Source organism: Mobula birostris, chromosome 28 (assembly GCF_030028105.1).
Source record: "Mobula birostris isolate sMobBir1 chromosome 28, sMobBir1.hap1, whole genome shotgun sequence".
NCBI lineage: Eukaryota > Metazoa > Chordata > Chondrichthyes > Myliobatiformes > Myliobatidae > Mobula > Mobula birostris.
In genome coordinates this window covers 26,670,296-26,696,212 of record NC_092397.1, presented here as the reverse complement: position 1 = coordinate 26,696,212, position 25,917 = coordinate 26,670,296, and the positions used below count along the sequence as shown (strand labels likewise).

General features: G+C 46.3%; 2 protein-coding genes across 2 annotated transcripts; both read right to left on the bottom strand.

Moving 5' to 3' along the window:
* Positions 1 to 187: 187 nt before the first annotated feature.
* On the bottom strand, positions 188 to 19,968 carry LOC140189168 (histone H3-like). Its single transcript, XM_072245866.1, has 3 exons — positions 19,863 to 19,968; positions 6,805 to 6,904; positions 188 to 623 (listed from the first exon to the last, which is right to left on the bottom strand). Exon 3 carries the CDS (start codon positions 596 to 598, stop codon positions 188 to 190), a length of 411 nt encoding a protein of 136 aa, XP_072101967.1. The 5' UTR covers positions 599 to 623; positions 6,805 to 6,904; positions 19,863 to 19,968.
* Positions 1,276 to 1,587, bottom strand: LOC140189187 (histone H4). The gene has a single exon (XM_072245880.1). It carries the CDS (start codon positions 1,585 to 1,587, stop codon positions 1,276 to 1,278), a length of 312 nt encoding a protein of 103 aa, XP_072101981.1.
* Positions 19,969 to 25,917: the final 5,949 nt, after the last annotated feature.

Genomic DNA, 25,917 nt, shown 5'->3' with positions numbered 1-25,917 from the left:
CTGTCTCTCGCTGAATTAACCTGTCGGCACAGAACAGCTGATGATTGCGGTCAGTTAATGCGAAACCGAACAACCCCATCAGGAAGGCAGATCGTCACTACAATAATCAGCAAGCGACAGCCCCTTCCTTTGCTGTGGTAGTGGCTCTTAAAAGAGCCTTTTCTTGTGCTTGTTGTGGAGGCTGGGTTTAGGCGCGCTCCCCGCGGATGCGGCGGGCCAACTGGATGTCCTTGGGCATGATGGTGACTCGCTTGGCGTGGATGGCGCACAGGTTAGTGTCCTCAAACAGCCCGACCAGGTAAGCCTCGCTAGCCTCCTGCAGGGCCATGATGGCCGAGCTCTGGAAGCGCAGATCGGTTTTGAAGTCCTGAGCGATCTCCCGCACCAGGCGCTGGAACGGAAGTTTGCGGATGAGCAGCTCGGTGGATTTCTGGTAGCGCCGGATCTCCCGCAGAGCCACGGTGCCAGGCCGGTAGCGATGAGGCTTCTTCACTCCGCCGGTGGCTGGAGCGCTCTTCCGCGCCGCTTTGGTCGCCAACTGTTTACGAGGAGCTTTCCCTCCGGTCGATTTACGCGCTGTCTGCTTGGTGCGGGCCATTCTCCTTCAGAACCGACAACACAGGCTGAAATACAGGAACAAGATAGACGAAACGTGCTTCGGGACAGGATTTTATAATTTTGGAAAGGGTCTGCCCATCACCTCTGATTGGCTGAACCAGGTGTCTATTAAGGTTCCTTACTGCGATTGGTTGATTCCTTTCCTGTAGGCTGGCGGCGAATAAAAATTTACGACAAATAAAAATTTGCCGAGCGGTCGGACTTCATTCATGCAGAGTGATTGGCGCCGGATTAATTTAAAATCGCCCGGCAATTGAAGACCACCCAGCAACGGTGCTTGATTACATTTTATTTACAATTAATTGTATGACGAATTATACAAATTCAGTTTCGTTTAATAAATTTAATATCTAATTTCCTCAGTTAAGATTTAAATTCACAACTGCAGAATCGTTCTCTAAACTAGTGAACTGATTTCTGTTCGAAACTGATACAGGATTAAAATCGATCCTAATGCAGGTTTTGCGGTAATCACTGACTGGAAAGGCAGAATTGCAGTATGTTTCAAGTGGAATCGATCAATCTGTTTCAAATGCAACTCAACTGAATGTATCGATAAAAAATAATTAAAAGTCTGTGGATACGGCTCCGTTTATGAGGCGGTGGGTGGCTCTTAGAAGAGCCTTTGTTTTGTGCTCAGGAGGAGGTGGGAGTTTTTCAGCCGCCGAAGCCATAGAGAGTGCGGCCCTGGCGTTTCAGAGCGTACACCACATCCATGGCAGTGACCGTCTTACGCTTGGCGTGTTCAGTGTAGGTGACCGCATCCCGGATCACATTCTCCAGGAAAACCTTCAACACCCCGCGGGTCTCCTCGTAGATCAGACCCGAGATCCGCTTGACCCCGCCACGGCGAGCCAGACGGCGGATGGCCGGTTTGGTGATGCCCTGGATGTTATCACGGAGCACTTTACGGTGCCGCTTGGCTCCGCCTTTGCCCAGTCCTTTGCCTCCTTTCCCTCTGCCAGACATGATGCTGCTTCACTCAGGTCGCTGCTCACTGACAAACTGCCTGCTGCTGTCTCCTTTTATACACAGCGCCCCGACCTGCCCGAGAAACGCGCAGAGAGACAGAGGCGGGGAGGGGAGGAGACAGAGTCAGAGTGACGGACAGAGCCGAGAGCGGCCTCTCATCGTCCAGCTCCGCCTTCACTTTACCACAACCGCCAATTTCCAACGATTCATCCGACACAAAGCGCTCCAGCGAAAAACAAAACTCCCTCACACACCACGTACATACTAAGGGATTTCTGGGAATTTGCCGATTCTCCTGCTTTAAATTAAAGGAAGTGCTTTTCCATTCTACAAATCCCCGAGGACCTCGGTCTGTCCCTCCCGGCCCCATGACCAGTGTCAGCGCCCTCACGCACAGCAGTTGGTGGGAGAGGGTGCAGTCACTTCCAGTGATGAGGGGGTTGATTCATTAGAACAATTGTTCCTCTGGGTCGTCAGGGAAATGAAAGACCGGTCACAGACAAGAACAGGATACATAACCAGATATATAGACCGCGCTTCTGGCGCCTTCTAAAGCCCAGGTAAAGGGGTGGCTGAGGAGCTGGTGCGAGGTGGGTGGTTCTTCAGGTACAAGGATCTTTGGGTCTCAAGGGAAACGAGAGGCGGGTCCAAGGAGGAGGGGAGCCAATATGTTTCCGGGGAGCCTTCTTCGTGCTACACGGAAGGGTTTAAATGAGCAGGGATGTTAAGTCCTACACAGTGGTTTTAGAGAACTAGGTTAAAAAAAGCAGGACTTCCAGGATTGCAATCGCGGAATTGTGACCAAAACCATGCGCTAGTGTGGTGAGAAATCGATATTTCGCGCAGTTTAATATGTTGCTGAGGAACTGATGCAGGAGGGAGGTTTTCAGATTCATGGATTCATGGGTGGTCCAGGCAGCTGGGAGACCGGGACAAACAAGACCATTTGCATTTGAACCGGACGGGAACCAATATCTTCACCAGGAGGTTTGATGGTGTCACTTGGCAGAGTTTGAACTGGAGTAGCAAGTGGGAGAATGTATGTCTGACAAGACAGTCTGAAAAGAACGAGCGCCAATGTCAGGCTAATAAACATGGTGGGATTGCTGGGCTGAAATGAGTTTATTTCAACATTAGGAGTTTTATGTCATCGGACGGACAGGGCTGGCAGCTCAACATTCCTGGGTTTGATTGTTTTACATGTGAGTGGGGGTGGGAGGGGGGGGTTAAAAGATGCAGAGGTTACCCCACTGGGAATGTCACTGCAAACTGGAAGGTTCATTTACAGAGGCAATCTGCAGTTACACTGTTGGGATGTTTGCACTGGCCCCACAATAACCAGTGGGGGGACTTTATCTTCCCTAGAATTGACTGGAATTTGCTCAATACTAAGAAGCGCAAGATTTCTTTAGTGAATCTGAGGAAATTTTGAAACATTATGTCGAGCCCAACCAGAGTTGAGAACATGTGGGAATTAGTTTTGGGAAATGAACCAGACCAGGAGACAGCCAAGACTCAGTGAAAATTTTGGGATCTTATATTTTTCTTAGTTATGAGTAAGAATAAAATTAGATCTTGTAAGAAGGTACTAAATTGCAGGAGGGCAAGTTAGGACGTAGTAAGACAGAAGCCAAGGGGCATTGATTGGGAGCAGCCACATGTGGGAGTTGTTTAAAGACCACCAGGTCAGAGTTAAATATTGAGGTACAGGATTTATGCACATTTGCAAAGGCATGGCCTGCGTAGGGACAATCAGCATGGTTTTGTGTGGGCAGATCATGCTTGACAAAGTTGCTCGAGGTTTGTGAGGTGATGACAGAGACTAAGGTATAGGAGAAGAATTAGACCATTTGGCCCATCGAGTCTGCTCTGACATTTCATTGTGGCTGATCCAATTTTCCTCTCAGCCCCAATCTCCTGCCTTCTCCATGTGTCCCTTCATGCTCTGACCAATCAAGAATCTATCGATCTCTACCTTAAATATACCTTGGCCTCCACAGCTGCTGCCTGTGACAACGAATTCCACAGATTCACCACTCTCTCTAAAGAAATTCCTCCTCATCTCCATTCTAAAAGGATGCTCCCCTATTCTGCGGCTGTGTCCTCTGGTCTTAGACACTCCCATCCTCTCCACATCAACTTTATCACAGTGATAGGTTTCAATTAGTCATCCCTCATTGTTCTCAATTCCAGTGAATAAAAGGCCCAGAGCCATGAAATGTTCTTCATATGACAAGCTGTTTGATCCTGGAATCATTTCAGAGAATCTCGTTTGAAACCCATCCAGTTTCAGCTCATCCTTCCATACAGGGCCCAAAACTGCTCCCAATACTCCAAGTGAGACTTTGCCAGTACTTCATAAAGTCTCAACATTACAGTCTTGTTTTTATATTCCAGTCCTCTTCAAATGAATGCTAACATCACAGTTGCCTTTCTCAGCAGAGACCCAACCTGCAAATTAGCCTTTAGAGAATCCTGCACAATGACTCCCAAATCCCTTTGTACCTCAATTTTTTGTATCTTCTCTCCATTTAGAAAATAATCACCCTACTATTTCTTCAACCAAAGTGCATGACCATACACTTCCCAATTCTGTATTCCATCTGCCACTTCTTTGCCCATTCTCTTCATCTGTCTGTCCTTCCCTATTTCCTCAAAAATACCTGCACCTCCACCTGTCTCTTCATATCATCTGCAAATTTTGCAATAAATTCATGAATTCCATCATCCAAATCACTGACATATAATGTGAAAAGAATGAGACCCAACATCTTGGTGCTTGACGAGGGCAAGGCTGTGGACATGATCCGCATAAACCTCAGTAAGGCATTTGAAAAAGAGCAGTGGGATTCAATATAAATTGCAATTTCAATTCAGAAATGGCTTTCTCATAGAAGGCTAAGTAGGGCTGGAAGTCTGTGAGCAGTGGTGATCCACAAGGATTGATGCTGGGAATTATGTTGTTTCTGATATATATCGATGTTTGGATGAAAATGTTGATGGGCGGTTTACAAGTCTACAGGTGACAGCAAGATAGGTGGAATTGTGGACAGTGTAGATATTGATCAATGCACACAGTGGGATACAGATCACAAACAGATATGCAGAGTAGCTGCAGAAGGAATTTAATCTGGGAGGGAATGTGGCGTTGCAGTTTGGGAGGTCAAATGAAAGAAGAAAGTATAATGTTAATAACTGACCCCTTCACAGCATTGGTGTAAAGAGTGATCTTGGGATCCAGGCACATAGTTCACTGAATGTGGCTACACAACGGGATAAGGTGTGCAGAATGCTGGTTTCCACTGGTCAGGGTGTTAAGCATAAGAGTAAGGGTGTCATGTAATATAACGTACAGGGAATGGACCCTGTGCAGGTAGGTGTATTCACCTCCTTCAAGTCAGTATTTGGTCGATGGACCGTTGGCAGCAATTACAACCATGAGTCTATGTGGATAGGTCACTATCAGCTTTGCACATCTGGACACTGCAATTTTTCCCATTCTTCCTTACAAAACTGCTCAAGGTCTGTCAGAATGCACAGAGTTTATGAGTGAACAGCCCTTTTCAAGTCCAGCCACAGACTGAGGTCTGGACTCTGACTTGGCCACACCAGGCCATGAACTGTGTTGTCTTAAGGCATTCCTGTGCAGCTTTGGTTTTAAGCTCGTAGTCATTGTCTTGCTGGAAAACAAATCTTTTCTGAAGTCTCAGTTCTCTTGCAGATTGCATTAGGTACAGCTCATCCTTAGGGAACGTGTGGTTTGTGGAGGGATGATGATCTGAGGAGCTGGGTGACAGGCAGAAAAGGCAAAGCGATGAAGAGAAAGGAATCCAATAGGAGAGAACTTTGGACCATGGGATGACACGAAGGAGGTGGAGAACCAGACAGAGTTGATGGGCAGGTCATGAGGGTGTGTGAAGGGAGGTGAAGGGGTTAAATGGTATCAGAATGGGGGAAAAGAAGTGGGGGTGAGGGAAACAGAGTGTAGTGATATCCGGAATTGGTAGAAATCAATGTTCATTCTATCAAGATTGGAGGCTGCACAGTCAGAATATGAGGTGTTGTTCGGCTAACCTGTACTTGGCTTCGTCGTAGCAGTAGAGGAGGCCACACGCAAGCATGTTGGTGATGGCTCTCCGCTGGTCAGGGTCGACCATGGATATTGCGCCCTAGCTGTGGAAGTCGATATGCAAGTCGGGGACGTACGAAACGTAAAGCAAGTCAGGGACGTACAAAACGTAAAGCAAGTCGGGGACGTACGAAACGTAAAGCAAGTCGGGGACGTACGAAACGTAAAGCAAGTCGGGGACGTACGATACGTAAAGCAAGTCGGGGACGTACGATACGTAAAGCAAGTCGGGGACGTACGAAACGTAAAGCAAGTCGGGGACGTACGAAACGTAAAGCAAGTCGGGGACGTACGAAACGTAAAGCAAGTCGGGGACGTACGATACGTAAAGCAAGTCGGGGACGTACGATACGTAAAGCAAGTCAGGGACGTACGATACGTAAAGCAAGTCGGGGACGTACGAAACGTAAAGCAAGTCGGGGACGTACGATACGTAAAGCAAGTCGGGGACGTACGAAACGTAAAGCAAGTCGGGGACGTACGAAACGTAAAGCAAGTCAGGGACGTACGATACGTAAAGCAAGTCAGGGACGTACAAAACGTAAAGCAAGTCAGGGACGTACGATACGTAAAGCAAGTCAGGGAAGTACGAAACGTAAAGCAAGTCGGGGACGTACGATACGTAAAGCAAGTCGGGGACGTACAAAACGTAAAGCAAGTCGGGGACGTACAAAACGTAAAGCAAGTCGGGGAAGTACGATACGTAAAGCAAGTCAGGGACGTACAAAACGTAAAGCAAGTCGGGGACGTACGATACGTGAAGCAAGCAGTCGCCCATGCAGGAGCTGATGAATCCAGAGCAACAGCGGAGACCGATGGAGTCAAGCACCAGCGGTGTCGCAGGATTGCCAGTCTGCACTGAACATCAGACCATCAGACCGACAAGGAGTTAGTGTTCACAGTGGGGACACAGAAAACATCCCACAGATATCTGATGGTGACATTTCAATATTGTGCCATAATGTGTAACAACCGCCGTCTCCAGGGAGAAACTAATGGGACTAAAAGCAAACATTACCAGGTCCCAACGACCTGCACTAAAGTCTGGAGAGAAAGGAGAGACATTGAAGTCTGTCAAAACTCACTGTTACAGAAAGGTCCCAGTTAGTTGAAAACCATTGTTGAAGAATGGTGGAAGGTAACTGTAGTCCTGTTAACTTCACTTCAGGTACTTGAGTCGATAATCTATCAAGAAATAGCAAATCATTTCGAAAAGTTTAATGTCATTGAACTAAGTCAACAGGGTTTACAGTCAGATTCACACAGCACAGAAACAAGACCTTCAGCTCAAATTGTCCACGATGACCAAAGTTTCCATCTGAGCTCGTGGTCTGTAACCCCCTCACCACCACCAACTGGAAAAGTTGCCCTTCAGGTTCCTATTAAATCTCATCTTAAACCAATGCCCTCCAGTTCTTGATTCCCCAACACTGGCAAAATGATTGTTATCTTTGACCCAACTCAGGCCCCTTATTATTTTTTTACACCTCTGCAATATCATTACTCATTCTCCAACATTCCAGGGAAAATTGACCAAAACGCTTTCCACAAATCAGTCCTTCAAGATCCAGCAACATCCTCGTAAACCTCCTCTGCTCTCTTCCCAGCTTAATGGTGTCTGTCAGACAGCAGGGTCACTAAAACTAAACACTATTTGCGAAATGCGGCCAAACCAACGTGTTGGACAACTGCGACATTTCATCCCAGCTTCTATATTCGGTGCCCTGACTGAAGGCCAGTGTTCCAAAAGCCTCTTCACCACCCTGTCCATCTGGAACCTGGTCTTAGACCCTGTAACCTGGGTTGCTGAATGTTCAGTCATGTTTGACAAACATACCAGAGATTTGAGACTTTACAGGGGAAGTTGGAGAAGCGGTGTTTTTGGATTTTCGGGAGCCATTTGCCAAGGTGCCACATGTAAGGCTGGTGCACAAGACCAGAGCTCAGTACTGGGAAGGAAGTGTGTTAATACTGACTGAAGACTGGTCATCATACTGAGACAGAATAACAGGTCTGTTTCAGACTGGGATGATATTACTAGTGGAGTGTCCCAGCGACCAGTTCTGGATCGACAATGATTTATTATTGATATTAATGACCCAGAGGAGGGAGGTCAATGACAGGGAATGTGGTGGGGGACATGATGTGATTGGACATTTCATCTCTCCAACAGGATAAGAAGAAGCTGGTGAGTAGAATACTTGGTAAATGGAGTTTAATGTGGTGAAGTGTGATGGCATGTAGAATGGTAGGAGGAATCAAAAGTCAGACTGCGATTTATGTGGAGATAAATTGTAAACGAGAGAAATAGAGAGGGGTCAAGGTGCTGAACTACACAACAAAATAGAGACGGGAGCAGTGAGTGGTTCATAAAACCATATATGACCAAGGTTCAGAGGTGAATGGTCCATTGACATTTACTGATGGGTTGTTGGTGCAGAGAAACAGAGAAGTGTTGTTACTGTGACAGACAAGTGCACAATGATGGATTTTGGGAAGTTAAAGCAAGTCAGGATGTACCCATTGAATGGAGGGTCCTGAGGAGTGTTGATGAAAGAGAAACCTGGGGCACAGATGCATAATTCCCTGAAAGTGCCAACACAGGTAGACACGGTGGTGAAGAAGGAACACAACATGCTGGTCTTCATCGGCAAAGGCTATGAGAGGAGTTGGGTCATCACATTACAGTTGTACATATCAATAATGACACCACACCAGGAGTACCCTGTGCAGTTCTGGTCACATGAGAGGAAGGATGTGATTAAGCTGGAAAGGTGCAGAAACAATTCACAGGAATGTTACCTGGACTGCGGGGCTTGAGTTACAAGGAAAGATCAGACCGACTGGGACTGTCTTCCCTGGAGTGAAGGAGACTGAGGGGAGACCTGACAGAAGTTTATAAAACTATGAGAGGTGTAGACAAGGTAAACAGGCAGAATCATTTTGCCAGGGTAGAAATATCAAATATGAGAAGGTGCAGCTTTAAAATGCCAGGGTGAAAATTTAAAGGTGGACGTTAGGGCAGGTAAGATTTCTGTTTTTGTACAGAGAGTGGTGAGGGCCGGGTATGGGCTGCCTTGGGGAGTGGTGGAAGCAGATACGATAATGACATTTAACAGGGTTTTAGAAAAGTCCATGAATATTCAGAGAATTTAAGCACATGAATTATAAGCAGGCAGAAGAGATTTAGTTTCATTTGGCATCGTGTTCAGCACAGACATCATGGGAAGAAGGGTCTGTTCCTGTGCTGTACTGTTCTGTGTTCTCGGTGAGCCTCAGTGACAGGGGAGTCTTTAGCCGGGGTCACAGACAGGTGTATCTGTGGTAAGGAGACAGACTGCAGGATGGTGCATTACCTCCCTGGTACCAGGGTCGAGGATGGAACTGAAAAAGTACAGGCCATTCTGAAAGGGCAGGGTGAGCAGCCAGAGGTCGTGGTCCATATTGGCTCTAACAAAAGAGACAAAGTCCTGCAAAAAGAACTTAGGGAGTTGAGGAAAAGTTAAGTAGAAACTCTGTGGTGGGGGTGGGGATAATCCCAGTGCCACCTGCTAGCGAGGAAATAAATAAAAAAGGTATTACAGTTCCGGCCCAAAACGGTGACTTTTCGTTTTGACCCCAGCATCTGCAGAGTATTTTGTGTTTACAGAGATCCAGCTGAGAGAAGGGCAAGACTGGTAGTGAAACATTCCAGGATTCAGATGATTCAGACAGTCCAGAGGGAGGTGAATGAGGTTGGGGATCTGTACGGCTGATCAGGCAGAATGTCACAAGGTCGAGGTCACCCTGGAGGCTCCTCCAGTCAGACAATGTGGGTAGAGTTCAGGAATAAGAAAGGAGCAATCCCCGTGCTAGGATTATACTGGAAGCCTCACAACAGCCAGTAAGAGAGGAACAGATATGTTGGCAGGTTATGGACTGATGTAAAAACTACAGAGTAGATTTGGTGAGTGAATAACCTCCCCAGAGTAACTGGGACTCCCTTGCACCCTGAGGCTTGGATGGAGCATTATTTGTGTTCAGGAAGGTTTCCTGAAACAATATGTCGTCCACCAGGGAGAGGGACATTCTTGACTTCACCTTGAGAAATATGGGACTCAGCAGAGTGGTGGCAGGAACAACCAGTGTTCTGAGAGGAATTAGACAAGTCCTTCAGGGGAAATGACCTGCAGAGCTGTGGGTACAGTGGGGAATGGGATTGTGGAAATGTTGTAGCAGGAGTTGGTATAAATTTGATGGGTCAAATAGTCTCGACGATCACAGAATGATTCTCCGCCCAATAATAGTCTGAAAAAAATCACTCTGGTCGCCAGTGAATCTACCAAACTCCAGGATGGACAAGATCAATTGTCTAATAAGGACACACTTCTGTGGAAACACTGACACTATATACCAAGTACACTGAGCTGCCAGAGCACAGCACCGGCCAGTGAGGACACAGACCAGTACAACACCCAGCTCTCTACTACAAAGTTCAAAGCTGAAAGTAAATGTATTATCAAAATACATTTCTGTCACCATATACAACCCTGAGATTAGTTTTCTTGTGGGCATACTGCTGGTTTGTTAGAGTGGTTGGGGAGGGTTTAAACTAATTTGGCAGGAGCATGGGAACTGGTGTGAAAGGATGCAGGATAGGACAGATGGTAAAAAAGCAAAGATCGCATGCAGTCACACTGTCAGGAAGGGCAGGCAGATGATAGGACATAACTGCAGCCAGCAGGATGAGCATCAGTGCATGAGGGATGCAGAATCAATAAGGGTAGCAAATGCAGAACTCAAACTGTTATATCTCAATACACGGAGTGTAAGAAATAAGGTGGATAATCTTATTGCCCTATTACGGATTGTCATGTTTAATGTTGTGACCATCACTAAATCACGGCTGAAGGATGTTTCTAGTTCGGAGCTAAATGCCCCAGGTTACACGTATCAGAGGGATAGGAAGGTAGACAATGGAGATGGCATGGCTCTGCTGGTAAAGAATGGTAACAAATCAGTAGAAAGATGTGACACAGGATCGGAAGATGTTGAATCATTGTGAGTTGAATTTAAAAACTGCAAGTGTAAAAAAGACTTTGATGGTAGTTGTTTACAGGCCTCCCAACAGTTGCTGGTATGTGGACCACAGATTACAACAGGAAATAGAAAAGGCAGGTCAAAAGGGCAATGTTGTGGAAGGGGAGATTTCATCAGAGTCATGGGAGATTTTAACATGCAGGTCGATTGGGAAAATCAGGTTGGAAATAGATCTGAAGAGAGTGAGTTTGCTGAATGCTGAACAGATGGCTTTTTAGAGCAGTTTGTCATTGGGCTACTAGGGGAACAGCTATACTGGATTGTGTGTTATTGAATAAACTGGAGGTGATTAGGGAGCTGAAGGTAAAAGAACCCTTCGGAGGCAGTGATCTCAGTATCATTGAGTTCAGCTTGAAATTGGACAGGGAGAAAGTACAGTCTGACACAGCAGTGTTTCAGTGGAGTAAAGGCAGTTACAGTGGTTTGAGAGAAGAGTTGGCTAAAATAAATTGGAAGGAGATGCTGGCAGGGATGGCAGCAGAGAAGTAACAGTTTCTGGGGAGAATGAGGGAGGTGCAGGATGAATGTATTCCAAAAACAAATAAATACTCAAATGGCAAAATAGTACAACCGCGGCTGACAAGGGAATCAAAGCTAATGTAAAACCAAAAGGGAAGGCGTATAACAAAGCAAGGCAGCAGAAAGGGAAATATAGACCAGTTAGACTGACCTCAGTGGTTGGGAAGATACCGGAGTCAATTATTGAAGAGTATTGGAAACACAGGACAAGAAAGGACAAAGTCAGCACGGTTTCCTTAAGGGAAAGTCTTGCCTGATGAACCTGTTGGAATACTTTGAGGAGATTACATGCAGGATGGATAAAGGGGATGCACTGATGTCATATATTTGGACTTCCAAAAGGCTTTCTTTGACAAGGTGCCACAAATGATCCTGGCAATAAAAGGATTAATGCATGAGGGTGACCACTATAAGTGGGAATGGTGCTGGAGATGGACAGACCCAGAGTTTCCAGGATGCTGAGACCAGAGATTCAGTGGGTTGGTCAAACCTGAGGTCAGGCTGCAAATAGTTTGGTGACTACCACAACTGGAAAGGGGAAGAGACAGACAGTGCAATGTCTCCCTGTGGCTGTGACCCTCAGCAACAAGTACACTCCTTTGGATACCCCTGGGAGGATGACAAACCAGAGAACAGCAGCCTGTCACGTCAGTGATACTGACACCCCGGTCCGATGCTCCGCGGGAGGAAAGGTCAATCACAGCAGTGATGACAACAGACTCACAGTACAGGGGATGTGCAGGAGATTCTGTGGCAGCAAGAGAGATGCCACGGTGGGGTGTCCCCTCCCGGGTACTGGGGTCAGGCACGTCTCCGATGTGCAGGATTTCCTAATGATAAACTTGCCAGTTGATTTGGTGGTAAGGAAATCAAATGCAACGTCAGCATTCATTTCAAGAAGACTACAACACAAAAGCGAGGATGTAATGCTCAGAGTTTATAAGGCATTGGTCCGATCACACTTGGTATTGTGAACTGTTTTGGGCCCCTTCTCTAAAAAGGTACGTGTTCACATAGGAGAGGGTCCAGAGGAGGTTCACAAGAATGATCCTGGCAATAAAAGGGTTAATGCTCGAGGATTGTTTGCTGGCTCTCGGCCTGTACTTGCTGGACTTTAGAAGAATGAGGGAATCTCATTGAAACTTATCAAAAATAGAAAGACCTACAATGGAGTGGGGAGGATGTTTCCGATAGCCGGGCAGTCTGGGATCACAGGGCACAGCCTCAGAATACTAGGACATCCTGTTAGAACAAAGATCAGGTAAAACTTCCATACCAAGGGGTAGCGCATCTGCACAGCCGGTGCCAGGATGTTTTCACTGACTATAGCTCAGTGTTTAATATCATCAATCCCACAGTCCTGATTAATAAGCTGCAGAACCTGGTCTCTCTGCAACTCGATCCTTGACTTCCTAACCGGGACACCACAATCTGTGCAGATTAATGGAGACGGGCTAACCCCTATTGACATCAGTGGATCTGGGGTTGAGACGGTAAACAGTTTTAAGTTCCTCAGCATCAGCATACCCGAGGATCTCACGCAGTCTGCACACACGAGCTGTGTGGTGAAAAAGGCACAACAGCGCCGCTTTCACCTCAGACGGGTGACGAAGTTTGCTAGGAGCCCCCAAATCCTTACAACTTTCTACAGGGGCAAAATTGAGAACATCCTGAATGGCTGCATCACTGCCTGGTATGGGAACTGCATCTCCGTTAATCGCAGGACTCTACAGAGAGTGGTGCAGACAGCCCAGTGTATCTGTAGTTGTGAACTTCCCATGACTGAGGACACTTACAACAAAAGGTGTGAGAAAAGGGCCTGAAGGATCACTGGGGACCTGAGTCACCCCAACCACGATGTATTCCAGCTGCAACCATCCGGGAAACAGGACCGCAGCATAAAAGCCAGGACACACAGGCTCCGGGACAGCTTCTTCCACCAGGCCAGCAGACTGATTAACTCACACTGATTTGAGTGTATTTCTATGTTACACTGGCTGTTCTATTTATTATAAATTAATATAAATTACTGTGATTGTACATTGCACATTTAGACGGAGATGTAACAAAGATTTTTACTCCTCATGTACATGAAGGACACAAGAAATAAAGTCAATTCAAATTCAAATTAATATCTCCTCCTTGCTGACGATCAACACTGACACTGGTGCACCTCAGGGATTGTGCTTAGCCGACTGCTCCACTCCCCCTCTACCCATGACTGTGTGACTAAGCGTAGCTCAAAAGCCATCCATAAATATGCTGGATACAACCGTTGCTGGTACAATCTCAGATGGAGAGGAGAGGACTTACAGGAGCAAGATATACCAGCTAGTTGAGTGGTGTCGCAGCAACTACCTTGTGCTTAATGTCAGTGCGACAAAAGAGCTGATTGAAGGAAAGGTAAGATGAGGGAACACAAACCAATCCTCATAGAAGGATCAGAAGTGGAGAGAGTGAACAATTTCAAGTTCCTGGATATCAATATCTCCGAGGATCTAACCTGGTCCCAACATATCGATGCAGCTACAGTAAAAAGAAGGCATGACAGCAGATATGTTTCATAAGGAGTTTGAAGACATTTGATTTCTCAATTTAAAACAGACAAAACTGCTTTAGATGTATTCTATATATGTTATTTCTGTTTTTTGCACTGTTTTCATTCTACAAAATAAACATATCCATACACACACACATACTGTAATTTATTTATTCTTTCTATATTATCATGTACTGCATTGAACTGCTGTTGCTACATTAACAAATTTCATGACACACGCCGGTGGTAATAAACCTGATTCTGGTTCTGACTCTGAATTCATCCCCACAGACGGCTGTGGCCAATTCACTGGGTATATCTAATGTGGATGTTCTTGATTCTGGGAGGGGGGGTTTGAGAGGGATAAGGATCAGTGATGGTCTCCTGAATGACCTGCCAGAGGAGGTGGTGGAGGCAGAAACGCACAAAGTCTCTGTTCATGAACACTTCTCAGGAACCTGTCATTCACTGTGTACATCCTGCCCTGGTTAAACCTCCCATTGCTGGGTCCATTGCTGTTTTCCATCTGTATTAACGATCTGGATGAGAATGTGGTAAACTGGATCAGCAAGTTTGCAGATAACACCAAGATTAGGGGTGCAGTGGACAGCAAGAAAGGCTAGCAAATATTGCCATGGGACGTTGTCCAGCTGTTACAATGGCAGATGGAATTTAATGCAGACAATTATGAGGTGTGTGCAACAAAAGTTTAACGAGAGAAATGTGTGGTTTAAAGAGGATGAGGAAAAGCAAGAAGGCTGCGAGTGGAACGGCTCAGGATTTCCAGACCGAAGGTATTTTACTACTCGGAGTAAAGAGAGGCAAGACTGCACAGGCGCGTGACATCAGCCAGTAGAGCGGGAAAAGGTTAAAAAGAAGAGCGCCATATCCAGCGGGCAGCAGAGTGAGAGGGCTTTGGCTCAACTGGCTTAGGTGATAATGAGGCGAGGTAGGTTTATCTGCGTTAATTGCGGAAAGGAAGTATGTGTGTGACACCGGTGTTCTGTGCTCGGTGTCAGATGTGGAAAGTTCTGGAGTCTCCCAGCCTCGTGGACGGGAATATCCACACCCGGTGTGTTGAGCTGCTGCTCCTAAGGGACCGCGTTAGGGAACGGGAGTTGCAGCTCGTTAACCTTTGTCTGGTCAGGGACAGTGACGAGGTGATAGAAGGGTGATCACACCGGGACCACAGGAGACAGACAAGTGGTTAAGAGTCAGGAGAGGGAAGGGGAAGAGTCAGGTACCAGAGAGTAGCCCTGTGGCTGTCCCCCTGAACAATAAGTACTCCTGTTTGAGAACTGTTGGGGGGGCAGGGTGGGACAGTCTACCTGGGGGAAGCAACAGCAGCCGAGCCACTGGCACAGAGCCCGGCCCTGTGGCTCAGAAGGGTAGGGAAAGGAAGAGAAAGGCCGTAGTGATAGGGGACTCTTTAGTTAGGCACTCTGTGAATGTAGGAAAGAAACACGGATGGTAGTTTGCCTCCCAGATGCCAGGGTCCGGGAAGTTTCAGGTCGCGTCCAAAATATCCTGCAGTGGAATAGAGAACAGCCAGACGTCATGGTACATATTGGTACCACTGACAAAGGTAGGAAAAGGGTGGAGGTCCTGAACACAGTCTACAGGGAGTTAGGAAGGAAGTTAAGAAGCAGGAGAGCAAAGGTAGTAATCTCGGGATTACTGCCTGTGCCACGGGACAGTGAGTATAGGAATAGAATGAGCTGGAGGATAAATGAGTGGCTGAGGGATTGAAGCAGGGGGCAGGGATTGAGATTTCTGGATCATTGGGACCTCTTTTGGGGCAGGTGTGACCTATACAAAAAGGATGAGTTGCACTTGATTCCCACGGGGACCAATATCTTGGCAGGGAGGTTTGCTACTGGGGAGAGTTTAAACTAGAACTATTGGGGGGTGGGGACTGAACTGAAGAGACTGGGGAAGAGGCGGTTGGCTTACAAATAGAGAAAGCTTGGAGATGGTGTGTGAGGGAGGACAGGCAAGTGATAGAGAAGGTACGTGCTCAGACCAACGGTTTGAGATGTGTCTATTTTAACGCAGGGAGTATTGTGAACAAAGCCGATGAGCTTAGAGCATGTATCACTACTTGGAGCTATGATGTGGTGGCCATTACAAAGACTTGGATGGCTCAGGGACAGGAATGGTTACTTCAAGTGCCAGGTTTTAGATGTTTCAGGAAGGACAGAGAGGAAGGCAAAAGAGGTGGGGCGTGGTACTGTTGATCAGAGATAGTGTCATGCCTGCAGAAAAGGAGGACCTCATGGGAGGATTGTCTACAGAGTCGCTGTGGGTGGAGGTTAGGAACAGGAAGGGGTCAATTACACTACTGTGTGTTTTTCACAGGCCACCCAATAGTAACAGGGATATCGAGGAGCAGATAGGGAAACAGATCCTGGAAACGAGTAATAACAACAGAGTTGTCGCGGTAGGAGATTTTAATTTCCCAAATATTGATTGGCATCTTCCCCGAGCAAGGGGTTTAGATAGGGTGGAGTTTGTTAGGTGTGTTCAGGAAGGTTTCTTGACACAATGTGTAGATAAGTCTACAAGAGGAGAGACTGTACTTGATTTGGTATTGGGAAATGAACCTGGTCAGGTGTCAGTCCTCTCAGCAGGACAGCATTTTAGAGATAGTGATCATAATTCTATTTCCTTTACAATAGCATTGGGAGAGATAGGAACAGACAAGTTAGAAAAGTGTTTAATTGGAGTAAGGAGAATTATGAGGCTATCAGGCAGAAACTTGGAAGCTTAAATTGGGAACAGATGTTCTCAGGGAAAGGTACGGAAGAAATGTGGCAAACATTCAGGGGATATTCGTGTGAAGTTCTGCATAGGTACGTTCCAATGAGACAGGGAAGTTATGGTAGGGTACAGGAACCGTGGTGTACAGAGGTTGTAGTAAATCTAGTCAAGAAGAAAAGAAAAGCTTACATAAGGTTAAGAGAGCTAGGTACTGTTAGAGATCTAGAAGATTGTCAGGCTAACAGGAAGGAGCTTAAGAAGGAAATTAGGAGAGCCAGAAGGGGCCATGACAAGGCCTTGGCAGGCAGGATTAAGGAAAACCCCAAGGCACTCTACAAGTATGTGAAGAGCAAGAGGATAAGACCTGAAAGAATAGGACCTATCAAGTGTGACAGTGGGAAAGTGTGTATGGAACCGGCGGAAATAGCAGAGGTACTTAGTGAATACATTACTTCAATATTCACTACAGAAAAGGATCTCGATGATTGTAGGGATGACTTGCAGCGGATTGAAAAGCTTGAGCATGTAGATATTAAGAAAGTGGATATGCTGGAGCTTTTGGAAAGCATCAGGTTGGATAAGAGGCCGGGACCAGATGATATGTTGGATACTGCAGGAGGTGAGGGAGGAGATTGCTGAGCCTCTGGCGATGATCTTTGCATCATCAATGGGGACAGGAGAGGTTCTGGAGGACTGAGGATGTTGTTCCCTCATTCAAGAAAGGGAGTAGAGATAGCCCAGGAAATTATTGGCCAGTGAGTCTTACTTCAGTGGTTGGTAAGCTGATGAAGAAGATCGTGAGAGGCAGGATTAATGAACATTTGGAGAGGTATAATATGATTAGGAATAGTCAGCATGGTTTTGTCAAAGGCAGGTTGTGCCTTACGAGCCTGATTGAATTTTTTGAGGATGTGACTGAACACATTGATGAAGGGAGAGCAGTAGATATAGTGCATATGGATTTCAGCAAGGCATTTGATAAGGTACCCCATGCAAGGCTTATTGAGAAAGTAAGGAGGCATGGGATCAAAGGGGACAATGTTTTGCGGATCCAGAACTGGCTTGCCCACAGAAGGCAAAGGGTGGTTGTAAACGGGTCATATTCTGCATGGAGATCGGTGACCAGTGGTGTGCCTCAGGGATCTGTTCTGGGACCCTCACTTTTTCTGATTTTTATAAATGACCTGGATGAGGAAGTGGAGGGATGGGTTAGTAAGTTTGCTGATGACACAAAGGTTGGGGGTGTTGTGAATAGTGTGGAGGGCTGTCAGAGGTTACAGCGGAACATTGATAGGATGCAAAACTGGGCTGAGAAGTGGCAGATAGAGTTCAACCCAGATAAGTGTGAAGTGGTTCATTTTGGAAGGTCAAATATGATGACAGCATATAGTATTAATGGTAAGACCAAGGCAGTGTAGAAGACCAGAGGGATCTTGGGGTCAGAGTCCATAGGACGTTCAAAGCAGCTGCGCAGGTTGACTATGTGGTAAAGAAGGCATACGCTTCATTGGCCTTCATCAATCGTGGAATTGAACTGAGGAGCTGAGAGGTAATGTTGCAGCTCGATAGGACCTTGGTCAGACCCACTTGGAGCACTGTGCTCAGTTCTGGTCACCTCACTACAGGAAGGATGTGGAAACCACAGAAAGGTGCAGAGGAGAATTACAAGGATGATACCTGGATTGGGGAGCATGCCTTATGAGAATAGGTAGAATGAGCTCGGCCTTTTCTCCTTGGAGTGACAGAGGATGAGAGGTGACCTGATAGAGGTGACCTGATAGAGGTGTATAAGATGATGGGAGGCATTGACTGTGTGGATAGTCAGAGGCTTTTTCCCAGGGCTGAATTGGCTGCCACAAGAGGGCACAGGTTTAAGGTGCTTGGGAGTAGGTACAGAGGAGATGTCAGGTTAAGTTGTTTTTTTTTCTTTATTTTAAATGCAGAGAGTGGTGAGTGTATGGAATAGGCTGCCAGCAATGGTGGTGGAGGCTGATACGATAGGGTCTTTTAAGAGACGTTTGGATAGATGCACGGAGCTTAGAAAGACAGAGGGCTATGGGTAACCCTAGTAATTTCAAAGGTAGCTACATGTTTGGCACAACTTTGTGGGCCGAAGCGCCTGCATTGTGCTGTAGGTTTTCTATGTTTCCTTTCTCCCCAGAGGGAGGTTACAATCTGGAACACAGTCTGAAGGGGTGATGCAGGCTGGTATTTAAGGAGCATCTGGATGAGCATTTGAATCACCAAGGCAGGGTAGAAGACAGACCAAGTTCTGAGTTAGTGGAGACAGATTCTCGATGGTCAGTATGGACCTGCAGAAACCACTGACAGTGAAAGTGCAATGGGAACCTGAAACACAGAACTTCAGGATGGTCATACCTAAAACATTCAGTACCCAGTATGATGGGATTGTTGTTGTACAAAGGAATTAATGGTCAAATACTGAACCAACCCCCTCAAAAGGCTACCAAAATGCTGTCATTCCCTATGCACCAGTAACAATAGTTTTATATAGGAATTTGGTGAAGTGCTCTGGGTGATATTAGGAGAGATGGCTGACAGGTTGGTCATAGTGGGAGGGTGCAAATGTCTTCTCAGAGGATAAGGGGTTCAGTGGAACAAGCTCACAGTTGAGAATGAAGGTGACAAACCCCACTGCAGTGGAGGACTGCTGTGGTCAGGGTTGTACAGGATAGAAACTGACCCTCTGGCCCATCACATTTATGCTCCCCATCATGCACAGCTATACTAATCCCACTTTCCTGCATTAGTTTCATATCCCTCTGGGCCTTGCTCACTGAAGCCCCTGTGCATGTGCCTCTAATATTGTTACACAGTTCCCTGTATGTGGCATCACAGGCAGACAGGGTTGTGTGTTCTACTTGCCTTGTCAGCCAAAGAACTGCCTCTCATTACAGCAGGACAAAACTGTTTAAAGAGAGATTTAAAGGGGATCTGAGGGGTAAATATTTCACACAGGGAATAACTGGTATCTAAATCAGTACCAGAAGAGGTGTGGGGGAGGGGGGCAGAAACTTCTCAGGAATCTGTGTGCATCCTGCCATGATTTAACCTCGCAAAATAGAGTCACTGGTTTATACAGAAATGAAACAGTCCCTTCGGTACAACTCATCCACGCCCACCAAGTTGTCGACCTGAACTCGGCCCATCTGCCTGCATTAGGCCCGTATCCCTCTCAACCTTTCCCATCCATGTGACTGTGCAAATATGTTTTAAATATTGTACCTGAGGCAGAGAGCCGGTGCAGTGAGGCGCTGACAGACACTCACTGCTCCGCGGGCAGGAAGAGGAGAGGCCGAAACCCCAACAAGTGGAGACCGACTCCACCATCCCGGACTTACCGTTCCCCGGGAAACGACGTCGCTGAAGGTGGGGCTTTGTGACGTCAACTCGTTCCGGGTCATCAATCACATGGAGTCACGTGACAGTGACCCGGCAGCCGGGGAGGCGGGGCAGAGGGAGCTGTCAATCAGCAGAGCGGCTGAAAAACTTGCGACCATTGTAAACAGAATGGGGAGAGTGGGAGATTTCCAGGGACGTGACCCACTCCCCCATTCCCTGGAATTGAGTGTGTTATACACAGTAATATTCATATTGTAATTTAGCTCTTCGATCTTATAAATATGTCATGTTTGTATTTTGTACATTTTTGTGTGGATAATCTTTTTATAATTTTGGATAAAATATGTTGGAACTAGATTATGAAAAAAGAGCGTCACGGAAAAATATTGTCAAAGCCAAAATTTTATCCAAAGTAAGTTGTTATCACACTGCGCATATGTCACCATATTGTTCAAAGTTCAAATTCAAATGTATTCTCACAGTACATACGTGTCACCACAGACAACCCCGAGAATCTTGTTCCGCGGGCAATCTTAACAAATCTATAGAACAGTAACTGTGAACTGTAAATATGAGGAACTATAAACTGTAAACAAATTGTGTAAATGCAGAGAAATAAATAGCAATAAATAACAAGCATGAAATAACGATATAACAGTGGTGACATGAGTGTTTTGTTCAAGACACTGATGGTTGAGGGGTAGTAACTGTTCTTGAACCTGGTGGGGCGAGTCCTGAGGTACCTGTACCTTCTACCTGATAGTAACAGTGAGAAAAGATCATTACATAGATGGTGAGGATCTTTGCTGATGGACGCTGCTTTCCTACGGCAATGTTTCATGTAGATGTGCTCAGTGGTTGTGAGGGTTTTACCTGTGATATACTGGGCCGACTCCACTACCCTTTGCAGGATTTCCCACTCAAAGGCATTGGTGTTCCTGTATCAGGCTGTAATGCAGCCAGTCAGCACACCTTCCACCACACATTTATATAAGTTTGCCAAGGTTTTCAATGACATGCTGAACCTCCGCAGAGTCCTGAGGAAGTAGAGTGCTGTTGTGCTTTCTTCACAATTATATTTATGCGATGGGTCCAGGACAGGTCCTCTGAGTGAGTGACACACAGGAATTTAAAGTTACTGACTCTCTCCACCTCTGATCATCCTTTGATTACTAGCTCATGGACCTTTGGTTTTTCCCTCCTAAAGTGTACAATCCGTCCCTTAGTCTTACTGACATTGAGTGAGGGGTTGTTGTTATTACACCACTCAGCAAGGTTTTCAATCTCTCTCCTGTTTGCTGATTCATCACCACCTTTGATTGTGGTGTGATCAGCAAACTTGTATATGGTGTTGGAGCTGTACTCAGCTACACAGTCATAGGTGTAAAGTGAGTAGAGCTGGGGGCTAAGCACACTTCCTTGTGGTGCTCCTGTGCTGATAGAGATTGTGGAGTAGATGTTTTTGCCAATCTGAACTGACTTGGATCTGCACCTGAGGAAATCCAGGATCCAATTGCACAAGGGGGTATTGAGGCCCAGGTCTGGGAGTTTACTGATCAGTTTTGAGGGGATGACATTGTTAAATGCTGAACTGTAATCAATAAAGGGCATCCAGATGTTTGCATCTTTGCTGTCCAGATGTTCCAGAGTTGTGTGAAGAGACAACGAGACAGCATCTGCTGTTGCTTCGGTCGGTGAATTGCAGAGGATCCAAGTCACCATTCAGACAAGAGCTGATATGCTTCAACACCAGCCTCTCAAAACACTTCATCACTGTGGATGCGAGTGCCATTGGGTAATAGTCATTTAAACAGGTTACCACGCTCCTGTTGGACACCGTAATAATTGAAGCTTCCTTGAAGTAGGTGGGTACCACACACTGCCAGATCGAGAGGTTGAAGATATCCGTGAATACACCAGCCAGCTGGTCAGCACAGGTCTTCAGTACTCAGCCAGATACTCCGTCCAGACTGGATGCTTTCCTTGGATTCACTCCCTTGAAGGCAGCCTGCACGTCATCTTCAGATACTGAGACCAAATGACCATCGGGAGACGCGGGGGTGCTCCCTCTTCTGGTGGACAAAGTGAGCATAGGAGGCATTGAGCTCGTCTGGAAGCGAAGCTGTGCTGTCCCCTTTTATCACAAGATTTACCTTTGCAGGAGGTTCTGGCATTCAAACCCTGACACAGCTATCAAGCATCTCTCTTTTATTCCAGTCTAGCCTGGAATCTCCACTTTGCCCGAGAGATGGTTTCCGGAGATCATACCTGCACCTCTTGTAGCATTCCTGATCTCCAGACTTGAATGCCTCTGACCTGGCACTCAGCAGGTTCCGGATCTCATTGCTCATCCAGGCCTACTGATTTGGGAAAGCCTGAATGATTTTGTGGGGACACACGACTCCACAGCTGTTTTAGTAAAGTCTGTAGTGACCCCGGTGTCATCCTTCAGGTCCTGAGATGAGTTCACGAACATGGCTCAGCCTGCTGACTCAAGGCAATCCTGTAACCGTTCCTCTGCCTCCCAACACCACCCCTCGGTTATCTTGATCTCTGAAGCCTTGTTCCTTAGGCTCTGTCTGTGTGCAGGTAGGAGGAGTACAGCCAAATGATCCCACTGAACAAAATGTGGTCTTGGGAGCAAACAATAGACATTCCTTATCGTAGTGTAGCAGTGATCTCCTGTGTTGGGACCTCTGACGCAACAGGTTACTACTTTCAGATTCATTTTCTTTCAGGTATTTACAGGGAAATGAAGACAGTGGAATTTAGGAAAACTATAAACAGCAAAGACTGACAGACAACCAATGTGCAAAAGAAGACATGTCATGCAAATACTGAAACATAAATATTACTGTACAATTCAGTTGTAGAGTACTAGAAAATGAGTTTGCAGGTTATGGAATCAGTTCAGTGAAGGTGCCTACACCATTTCAAGAGCATGACTGGTGTAGGGTAATAACTCTTCCTGAACCTGGTGGTGTGGGACCTAAGGCTCCTGTACGTCCTTCCCGATGGCAGCAGTGGAAGAGAGCATGAGGTGGCTGAAGGATGTTGTTGATGATGGATGCAGCTTTCTTGTAGAAGTGCTGCTTGTAAATGTACTGAATGATGGGGAGGGCTTTGCCTGTGATGTACTGGGATGCATCCACCAGTTAGAAACATGGAAAACCTGCAGCACAATACAGGCCCTTCGGCCCACGATGCCGTGCCAAACCTCTACCTATTTTACAAATTACCTGGCATTACCCTGAGCCCTTTGTTTTTCTAAGCTCCAAGTACCTATCTAGGAGTCTGTGAAAATACTCTATTGTATCCGCCTCCACTACCTTTGCCGGTAGCCTATTCCACGCACTCACCACACTCTGGTAAAAATAAAACTAACACCTGACATCTCCACAAATTTCTTGCAGACATTTTCCTTTCCATTCCTGATCATTGTGTTTCCATATCAGGCCATGATGAAACCAGTCAGGTTACTCTCCACTCTGCATCTATATCTGTCAAAGTTTGAGATGTCACGCTGATTACACGCAGGCAGAGTCACTGCCCTGCCTGCTTTATAGTGACACTTACTGCTAGTCCCAGGACAGACCCTCTGAAATGATAATGCTCAGAAATTTAATGTTACTGACTCTCTCCACCTCCAGTCCCCTGATGATGACTGGCTCATGGACGTCCGGTTTCCTGTCCCTGTGGTCAGTGATCTGCTGATATTGAGTGAGAGGTTGTCGTTGTGGCACCATTCAACCAGATCACACATCTCCCTCCTGAGGGCAAATTTGTCACCACCTTTGATTCATCCAACAACAGTGGTGTCATCTGCAAACTTAAATATGTCACTGGGGTTGTACTTAGCCACATAATCACAGGTATAAAGTGAGTAGAGTCGTGGGCCAAGCACAACCTTGTGGTGCACCAGTGCTGATGGTGATTGTGGAGGAGATGTTGTTGACTTTGAATGCAAAGTCTTCATCGTGAAGGGAAATAGAAATTACAACTGAGGAAGAAGATTACATTAAAACCAGCAAAATATAAGAATGAAAATTAGTTACTTTTCTCACAGAAATGTGAAAATAGGGGCCTACTTGTCCATGCTGACATTTGTCAGTCTGCAAGGAGTATTGTGAGCAATGCTGGGCCCTTCATCCAAGGATTGATGTGTTTGCATTGGAGAGGGTCCAGAGCAGGTTGACGAGAATGACCCTGGGAATGAAAAGGTTAACACATTAGGAGCATTTGATGGCTCTGGGCCTGTACTTGCTGGAGTTCATAAGAATGAGAAGAGAGTGACATTATAACCACTTGAGTGAACGTGGAGTGGATGTTTCCTGTAGTGGGTTAGTCCAGCACCAGATGGCACACACTCAGAATAGAAGAATGTCTCTTCAGGAAAGAGATAAGAAGACATTTCTTTAGCCAGAGGGTCAGGTACAAGTTCACACCCTCCCTCCCCCACAATATCCGAGCTGTCAGACCTGTGTCCATTCACGTCACCTGTATCTACCCCTTTGTAGACTCCTCACCGCTCTTCACAACTCAGTTCCCATCATGTTTGTGATCAGCAAGTTCAGAAATCACGGTCAGCTCTCATTTTCCCCAACCCCCTGTGATAGAGCAGCATATCAAACGTGTCCTGGACATCTCGGTTCAGTGCGTCCCCGGGACCCTTTATCCACAGTTGGTGTTACTGCTCCAACCACTCAAATGTGTTTGTTAAACATGGAGTCACTTTCACCAGACTCTGCTGACTTTGCCTGATGGTTTTGTAAGTTGGCAAAAAATTCCTGCTTTGTTACAGCTCCAAATGTTTCCCTGGTACAAGTGGAGAACACTCAGGTCTGCAGTTTCCTGTTTTCTGCTTTTGCTTTTCAGACTACGGAATCTGCAGTTTTTATTGTAATTTTTATTTCTTCTCTATTTACTTATTTTTTTCTCCAATTTGGAGCAAAGGAGTTACTCAAAGTGCTCTTTCCGACAGACACAGACTGGTTTTGAACCCTGTCATTGTTTCCGTCTCCTATCGTGTCTGGATTTTAGTCTCTGATACTCCAGCACTTGGGTCCTGACCATCCTCACCCAGGTCTGCCGTCACTGACGAAGTTTATTGATACGGTTCATATGGGCCTCAGTCAGGCCATTTGGCAAATTGGATCAAGAATTGGCTTTGCAATAGGAGACAGAGTGATGGCAGAGAGTCGTTTTGTGATCAGATGCTGGTGACAAGTGTTGTTCCACATGGATCTGTTCTGAGACCCTTGCTGTTTGTGATACAACTGAGTGATTTGGGCGTGGATGTAGAAACCGTGAGCAGTAAGTTCACACTGACTGTGAGATGATGGAGTTATTGCTGGTGTGGATGGTCATCTTTGGCTAAAGTGTGACATCAATGTGTTGATGAAATGAGCTGAGACCAAAACAAGTAGATCAGTTGGTGTGAGAATTGGGATTTCCCATCAAACAACCCCAAAACTCCCATGGGGGAGATCAGTGTGTCAACACCACAACAGTGTAATGAAGAGAAAGCGACAACCCTTTCCTCTTCCAGGTTAATGGCTTTTAAAAGAGCCTTTTGTTGTGCTTGCTGCCGAGGCCAGGCTGAGGTTCGCTTCCGGCGGATGCGGCGAGCCAACTGAATTTCTTTGGGCACAAGGGTGACTCGCTTGGTGTGGATGGTGCAAAGAGCCCGACCAGGTAAGCCTCGTTATTCTCCTCCAGGCCTTTGATGGTCGAGCTCTGGAAGCATAGATCGGTTTTGAAGTCCTGCCTGATCTTCTGCACCAGATGCTGGAAGGGAAGTTTGCGGATGAGCAGCTCGGTGGATTTCTAGTAGCATTGGTTCCCTGTCAGAGTCACGGTGATGGGCCGATAGCTCCCCAAGAATACCCACACAGACACCCAGGGATATTCAGTGCTCCTTTACACTTATCAATTATTT